This window comes from Pseudoliparis swirei, chromosome 17 (assembly GCF_029220125.1).
Source record: "Pseudoliparis swirei isolate HS2019 ecotype Mariana Trench chromosome 17, NWPU_hadal_v1, whole genome shotgun sequence".
Lineage (NCBI taxonomy): Eukaryota > Metazoa > Chordata > Actinopteri > Perciformes > Liparidae > Pseudoliparis > Pseudoliparis swirei.
Window position 1 is genome coordinate 19,341,903 of NC_079404.1, and position 8,591 is coordinate 19,350,493.

General features: G+C 43.6%; 1 protein-coding gene across 1 annotated transcript; it reads right to left on the reverse strand.

The window, feature by feature from the left end:
* Nucleotides 1–11: 11 nt before the first annotated feature.
* Nucleotides 12–3,934, reverse strand: ikzf5 (IKAROS family zinc finger 5). The gene is made up of 3 exons (XM_056436038.1): nucleotides 3,241–3,934; nucleotides 2,522–2,695; nucleotides 12–2,438 (listed from the first exon to the last, which is right to left on the reverse strand). The coding sequence occupies exons 1-3, from the start codon at nucleotides 3,371–3,373 to the stop codon at nucleotides 1,462–1,464; spliced, it is 1,284 nt and encodes a 427-aa protein (XP_056292013.1). The 5' UTR covers nucleotides 3,374–3,934; the 3' UTR covers nucleotides 12–1,461.
* Between the last annotated feature and the right edge of the window lie 4,657 nt (nucleotides 3,935–8,591).

Below are 8,591 nucleotides of genomic sequence, written 5' to 3' on the forward strand. Positions count from 1 at the left end.
CAGAATGCAACTCAGTTAGAAAACACTTTACTTATAAATTAGTAAGATTAATCCATCCCAGAGGAGCGGGAGAGTGATTGCCATCAGGCTTCAACATTACTACCTATGAACCTACGACACACAGAGAGAACATAAGGCAGTCATTACCGAATGCTCGTTACTGGTAAGCATGGCAACAAGGAGATGGTCCAAAAAACCGTAACAACGTTCTCCATCCATTGTTGCTAAGCAACAAACAACAGTACCAAAGACAAAGAACAATATTGCTAAAGTAGCAGTGTTACTGCGACATGAGTTTGCTTTTTTTTTTTACACTTAACTTCTATCCGACAACTCGGAATACAATACTCAGTAAATATCCAGAAGAGCACGGGGATACATGTGACGACCGGGGACTCTCGGTATGTGTTATTATCACAAAGGCAAACGCGTGGCATCCCCGGTGCTACGTGGCAATTCTGAACACGTGTTCACGCGAGACACACGACTCGATGATTCCGTCCTAAACACGCAGATACTGGATCTCAAAAGTGACTTCGTACAATATCAAAACACCAGAATGTGACATGATGGGTGTTAAAAGGATCGGCAAAACCCTTTCCACCGAACACGTGAAGTTACCATGATGCTGGTCAAGGAAGGGCACTGAGTGAAGGAACAACCCAACTTCTACTAAATCTAGTTTGACAGCTTAACCGTCTGACCTAAAACCACCGACACAACGCTCGGCCAGGGAGTCGACATCCACATGTTTTAGATTCCAAAGTGTCTTTGCAGCATTTATGTAGTATAATTTTGGCAAAAAAATAACGGCTACCATTGAAAACTCCAATGGCCAAACTCTTTTTCTAAGGTTCTGGGCCTATTCAACACAGCAAGAAGAGGTTATTGTAATAAAATCTATTAATATTCAAAGTAACAGTCCATTCTATGTTAGACAGACAAGAAAGTGACGATGTCAGGCGCTGCAAAGAATAGTAGTAAATGCACCAAGCACTGAAGTAATTTCATCACGGCTAAAAGGAAGATCCCTCGAGGCCAACAGGTCCACTCCTGCAACAGTTTCATCAGAGCGATATTTAGCTATAGCGCTAGGGCGGTTGAGAATGTATTTAGTTTATTCGCTTTTACACAACAACAACAAAAAAGGTACAAATGTACCTAGAAGGTTATAATGAAAGTTATTTTTGTCAGTTAGCCAAGTGTTGATTTCTGACACGACAAATACATTCTCAACCTGTGGAAAACACTGACCATTTCTTTACAATACACTTAAATGGTCACTTTTAAATTATACGAAATGAAACCATCTGAATGTTGACGTTTTACAACTTTCAACGGCGAGGCTACATCAAGGCCAGGTAAAAGACCAATAAATACAAGTACTATGGAATTATCAACAAAAAAAACTGTCCGATAAAAAGTTATTTTAAAGCATGTTATATAAAGCTTACTCGTCGATTACTTGTGCTGCCCGCGGGCAAAGTGGCAGGCGAAGTCGTACTTGCTCTTGCACTTGTGGCCGCAGATGTTGCACTGGAATGGGTTCTCGTAGCCGTGGCAGCCCATGTGGATGGTGTAGAGGATGTTGTCGGGGAAGTAGATGTCACAGTGCTGGCAGTGGTGCGGCGTGTGGGGGTCCTGGAGCGGGACGGGCAGGCCCGGCGCCGGTGTACTGGGCTGGCTGTTGAAGATGCTTGGGGTGCTGGTGCGCCCGCTGTGCTCGCTGCAGGGTTCCCCGCCGGGGCTGCAGTCGCTGTGGGGAGGAGCGCGGGACTCGGGGGCGATCGGGGAAGAGGAGGCGGCGGCGTGGACCGCGGCGGCGTGGACTGCGCTGGCGGCCACGGGAGCCGCGGCAGGGTGGGGCTGCTGGAGGAAGAAGGGCTTCTCGTCCACGACGGACTCTGCTCCTGGGGACATCGGAGGCCGAGTCTGGTCCTGGGACTCAGAAGGGAGGCTGGCCAACTGGCCCGCCAGGGTGGACAGCTGGTTCAGCGGGTTGTCCATAATCAGATCGTGGTGGCGGTGGTTCTGACTCGCGGCGTGCCCGTCCTCCACCGCGTGACCCTGATGATCGTAGGGCTCCTGGCGCAAGTGGGGCAGCTCGTGCGAGAAGTCGTTCACATTTTCAGCCTTATGCGCCGCCACGGACGGGGGGCTGAAGTTGACGAGGAGCCGACGGCCGTAGCCCAGCGAGCTGGCCTTCTTCTGCAAAACACTCAGCATCTTCTTGTGGGAAAGCGAGCGAGCGCCTTTCATCGGCAGGAGTTTGTGGCGCCGGCGGCGGTGGTGCGACAAGTTGCTGCGGTCGCTGCAGCGGAAGGAGCACAGCTCGCACTTGTACGGCTTCTCGCCCGTGTGGGACCGCATGTGGGCCTCGAGGTGGCGCTCGTAGGCCGAGGCGAACGGGCAGAGGTGGCAACGATGAGGTTTCTCCCCTGCGGAACGGAGGTAAAACAAGCCGATTAACACAAAAAACGCGTCGAGTGTCATTCGGTGGCGATGAACCGTCGACGCTTACCCGTGTGAATTCGGATGTGCTCGACGAGCCTCGCCGTGCCTCTGGTCGCGTAGTTGCAGTAGCGGCACTTGAGCTTGCCGTCATAGGTCCTCTCAAAACCATCCACCAGGATCCCCGAGCTGTCCTCCAGGGACATGTCCGCTGAGGGGTGATCCAGTCCATTGTGACTGCAGTCTGCATACAGGAACACAAGCAGGACATTTAGGATATGAAATCACACACGAAACAAACTAGGATTATACTTAACTGTTGAAGGAGAGATTTATCAGTCTCAGTAACAGGTGTCATTCTCGTGGATTACAAATACATGTAGCCCGACACTTCAGTCACATTTGTGTTGAACTGCATCCAAGTGACATTATGCAATAGAAACCGGACGGTGGTGCTCAAATGGTTATTAAAACAAAACAGATTTATCAAAAAGATTTATCACTGACAACACATGCAATGTGGGGACTGGCCATGCCCTGATGACTCAAATTGCACCACATCCAGATGCCTAAATATATATATATATATCTTTATTCCAGACTCATGGGTCCATAAAACAACGATCACAACAACAATATATAAAATACAACACGAGGACACCGGTCCAGCCATTGCAGCCAAAAAGACACTCGGGATTAAAAACAAACAAACACGTGTTCCATTGCTTCCTAAAAAGAGCTGACATGACGCCACATTACTGTGGCAATCAGTGAGCTACACATCGTCACCTGGCGGCAGCTCGTCCTCCTCCTTGATGCCGCTCACGGAGCCTGATATCATGTTGACATGCTGAGTCTGCTGGTTCAGATACTCCTGGAAATCCTTCACAAAGTCAAGCGTGTCCGGCTTTTCCTCGCCCATCGAAAATAAAGAGATGTCCAACACTGCAAAGGGGGTTTGACTGGAATTGATGAACTGGCATGAAGTTATATTGTTAAAAAGTCTCTTTCTCACTCGCACACAAGCCCAACTCTGGCTCGCGAACTGGTGTGAAGAGATGCACGGCTAGCTTAGCTCCCTCTTCAAACCCAACGTGCAGGTGGACGCTGGACACAAGCGGTTCCGTTTGGAAAGCGACGCAGACACAAAGACAGGTTAATCCTCAAAATGTGTGCTAGACAAGCAGGAAATCGGCGCGATCCGATGGCTGGCCAGTCGCTCTCAAACACCGCTCCTCCTCCTCATCATCATCATCATCCTCCTCCTCATCATCATCGTCGTCATGTTGTTTCCACAGCTAGCGTTAGCTTGTAGAGTAGAAAGCATCTTTGTCAACAGCAACGCCGGGGTCCGGTCGACAAGCTCATTGTTTCCACCGCATGGACTCGTTTGAGTAAATCCTCAATATTAATAATAGTTTTAACTTGTTCTTTTTGTCGAGTCACTTTTAGAACCTGTTACGTCAAAACAATAAACCAACTAGACGGGTGAAAGTTCACTCAGTGTGCATCGCTGAAAACCGTCCCGCCACCAGCTCCCTTTGCCCGCGAAGGAAGGTTCCCACCTCATTGGCAGTCAATAATCAATTTATACAAATCTTAAATATATATATATATATATATATATATATATGTATATACATATCAAATATAGAAATATAGAAATATATGAATACATATATTTCATATTTAGACTTTGAAAAACACAATTGTAATTCAAGGATTTTTTCTTTAATCTTTAATATATATATATATATATATATATATATATATATAAATGTATATATATAAATGTATGTATATACATATCAAATATAGAAATATAGAAATATATGAATTCATATATTTCATATTTAGACTTTGAAAAACACAATAATTGTAATTCGAGGATTTTTTTCTTTTCTTATACAAAACACTTAGCACTTAAGTTTAGCTAATTAATGATAAATGCATTTGGAAAACCTAACAGTAATGTCTCTCTGCAGAAATCATGACCAGGTTATGCAAGATAATCCAAAGACTGTTGGGCGGAGTGACATGTAGAACTATGGTTGAAAGAAAATAATTGCATCTTGCATTGTAAGGAAATCTTACACCTTCAAAAAGGCACTTTGTCATCCAAGCACAATAGCATATATTACAGATGAGGATTTGAAACACAAATCTCTTGCCACCAAGCTAATGATGTTCACTGAGATCATACCCATTCACATCGGGGACATGACACAGTTTTAGATCCTACAGCTTGCAATTGGCAAATGAGGCACAACAATCGCATTACTTTCAAAAGCTTTTAACTCATTCATGTTTTATTACAATCAATAATTTACCAATAAGCACTTGGTGAAGATCGCATTGCCCCATTTGTGTCAAAGTTGTAGGAAAACCACTGAGGAGAAGATGACAAACGACCAAGTTGTTTGAGGCTGCGGTATCATTTTACTGCGTTACAACTGCTACTGTCAGAGCAATAGTATCACAGCAGTAATGTAAACCTGGGCATTCTTCACTTTGTAACACGAGTCACGTGTTTTTGTGTTGACAATGTATGCACCTATATTCTGAATAGGGATGGACTGTGTGTATTATGTGTTTGTCTCATAGAAAATGATTGACAATCTTATTGCAACATGGTTTGACAAGGTACACTTGTCCTGCATGTCCTTGTGAGTACAGTCCAACATCTGGACACTAGATGGCGCACATGTCTCAGTGGTGAAACCGGTACTTCCCATTCAAACATACAAGAGAGAGGAGTACTCCACATGACACATGACACAACACGTGTGGGCTCGTATTGTTCATACGTCCTAACCCTGAGTCATCAGGATTACACAGATCGTGGTGATCATTGTATAGGAAGCTCAGGGTCCAGTCAGCTCTCCTTTCTGTGTCAGCTGTCAGTCCCCGAAAACAGCATGTACATGACCAGTGGAGGACACGACAGTCAACCTCATCAGTTGAACCATGACCTATTACATCACCTTCTAAAACTCATGTTATTTTATTGCAATTTAATTATGCTCAGGTTTCCACCGAGGCCAGATCCTGTTGAATAATTTACACGCAGCCACAATGATTTGTCGGCTCGAGAAGACAAAGAGTGCACTCCTTTGTGCGCTCATTAGTTTAAATAGTTGTGTTTGGAATTCCTTTAATATTAATAATTAAAACAATAATTGGATGTTGTGTTGCCAACTTAGCATTTCCTGCAGTGAGAGCCAATGTGGCCTTTGGTTTGGAGGACATCTTTTTAGCCTAAAAGGGGAATAATTGGTGAAACATAATTTGACTTTAATGACTTGTGCACTGCTAAATATGGTAAGCTGTTCTTTTAAAGGGCAGTAGGCATTTATTAAAGAGAATAAAAGCAGGTAATACTCAAATAGAGCTTACTGGGGCTGGCATTTACACCCAATAATGCTGCGTTTGCACTGATGGAAACGTTGCTTTGTTAAAAAAACTGTGGATGGAATATAAATCAAACATGCTAATCCAACATTTCTATCTAATTTGATACAATTGACACACTTTCTCATATTCATAACATTCTGTAAAGGCCTGTCTTGAACTCAAAACCTTCACAAGACTAATCTAAATAATATGAGCAAGTGTAAATATACGCAGGCTCGTGTAGAATGGGCTCAGGGATAACACCTGTCTTTGAGAAGGTTGCAGTGTTATCCACTTGCTCTGATTCACATTTAAATGAAAGAAAAGGTTCCCTTCTCCTCTTAACCGCTTGATTTACAGGCTGTTTGTGGTTCAGCACACACAAGACAATTGATTTACTGAAATAAATTTGAATTTAATTTGGTGCAGATCTTAAGCAGTTTTTAAAGACTTGGTGTCATTTGTTGGGCCTGTGTAAAAGCTGCCTTCGAGATTACCCTTCTGGAAAAGCTTTTTAATCCTAGACAAGTGCAGCCATAGTAACGGTAGACAGGAGCCTCTTGGATGCAAAAAGGTGAAGGGGGACTTTGACAAGATGTATTCTACTCCGACTCCGACTGAGACTGTTTCTTTTCTTGAGGTCTCCGGCTCCACGAGTAGCATTTGAAAAAGAACTGAGAGGTGGGGGATAGGATAAAGGAGGTATATATTAAGCTTTTCTTTCCTCTCACCACTTAATTTCCTTGCAGGCGCGCCGTGCGCCGTTGTAATGAATGTAATTGCTGCCTTTGATGAGAATGCTATTATCTGGATCACACTTTACATGGGCAAACAAGACTGCCCCTCCCTCCACCTCCACCTCCCATTTAACTCAGCAATGAGCCCCCCCCCAATTATACAGGGAACAAGTGGCTTTTCATAAAGCCACCGTGTCGCTCTTGATTGGTGAGGCTTGGAGACGGCTACATGCGGACAAAGGATAGATTAGATGTGATATAGGCACACCAAAAACCCCATTTCCGTGATTAATTTCCTGCATGCCTCACAGAAAGGGCCCGCTCTCTCCTCGCTGAATTCTATCTCTCCTTTAAAGACAAACTTCCATCTTTTGATAGATGTGGCAACTCAATGGACAGACAGACATTTTATTGACCCAAGTTTGACCACAGCTGCATGGGCTTTAGAAGGGAATGGGAGAGAAAAAGAGAAATGTTTGGCTTCACCATGGGAGGATAATGGGCTTTTTTTTCTTCTTATAAAAAGCTCAAAATCTTACAGTATTTCTGGCCTCAGCCAGGATCAACTCACTTTTCATGCTGATCTTTTTGTGCTCTCATATCATTACCCTCAGCACACACACACACACAGTCATCCTATTTTTATGTCTTTCACACACCCACACACAGAAGCGCGCTAAACACCCATTTGATAATAGTGGCGAACAGATATGATGGGACTTTATGAGGCGATGCCCGATAAAGCTGCTGTCACCTTAGGAAGTCTAAGTGTTCTTCTGACTGCCTTATTACCGTATTAAAGCACCACTCGACGCATTCACACACACCTAAGCTTGGCTCTGACAACCCAGCGTGATTCTGTCCAATATTCCACCAGGCTGAAATATCGAGAACAATCAAATACACTGTCACAAGTGACAAAGTATACTATTACTCCTCAAAGATTGTCATTCTTGAAATGTATTCATATCCATTTCTTCTTTATCGTGAGTGATTCCTCCTCAAAGCAAGGAATTCCCCAATGATTAATTGGTAATCAATTCATTTGACTATCATGCTTTGAGAATGGCCGAATGGGAATCAGCAGCATTGATCACTCGTATCCACGTTCATATATATATCCGACACTATCTCATGGTGCTGTTGGGTCTGATGGATGCCGGCTGCCTGACCACCTGACTCTTAATGGTTTATGCCATCAGAAACAGGTTGCCATCCGGACCCAGTCACGACGGAAAAAGAACTGGCCAATATTTTTGACTGAAGTGGCATTTTAGCAGTATTTATTTGATAGTGTTGCTACCAAAAGCACGGGCCACAAATAAAGAAGATAGTATGATAGTTTTGACTGGCCGGCCAGCTCCCGACTCGAAATGAGGTGTCCAGTTGTGAGTTATTGTGGCCAAATGTCATTTGTACAGCCTGAAAAGTGGGGACATTTTTCTAGCTTGTCACTCTATGGCTATAGCTCATCGTCCTGAATGATGCCTCTGAACGCACAGTTGCCCTAATACGAGCATTTCACTCGCAACGCGAGAGGGCCGATAATGGATTAGCCTGTCCGCAGGAGGATAATATAGTGCGTCCACTGGCACATCTTTAAACCCCGTCGGGTCAGGGTGTCAACTCTCAGCATGTCGGCTCACATCTAGCACTGATCTTCGGACTGAAAGAAAATAAATATCTATTTTTTTAGGGTTGTATCTAACACTTGTCTGCCCATTATTTTCTTAATTAATGGGTCAATCAATTAATCGTTTTCTCTATGAAATGTCTGAAAAAAGTGACAAATTGATGCTTGTAAAATATATTTAGCGTACCATCACATAAGACATGATGTTTTTATCCTCTGTTTTATTCTATTACTTTAAATATCTATTTATGTCCCTTTTCATTGACCTTTATTTTATATCTTGTCTTTATATTTTATGTAAAGCGTGAGTAATAAAACTTCCTCCCCCAATTTATGGTGATGAAATCATTAAAAAAATACTGGACACACTTTGTTTC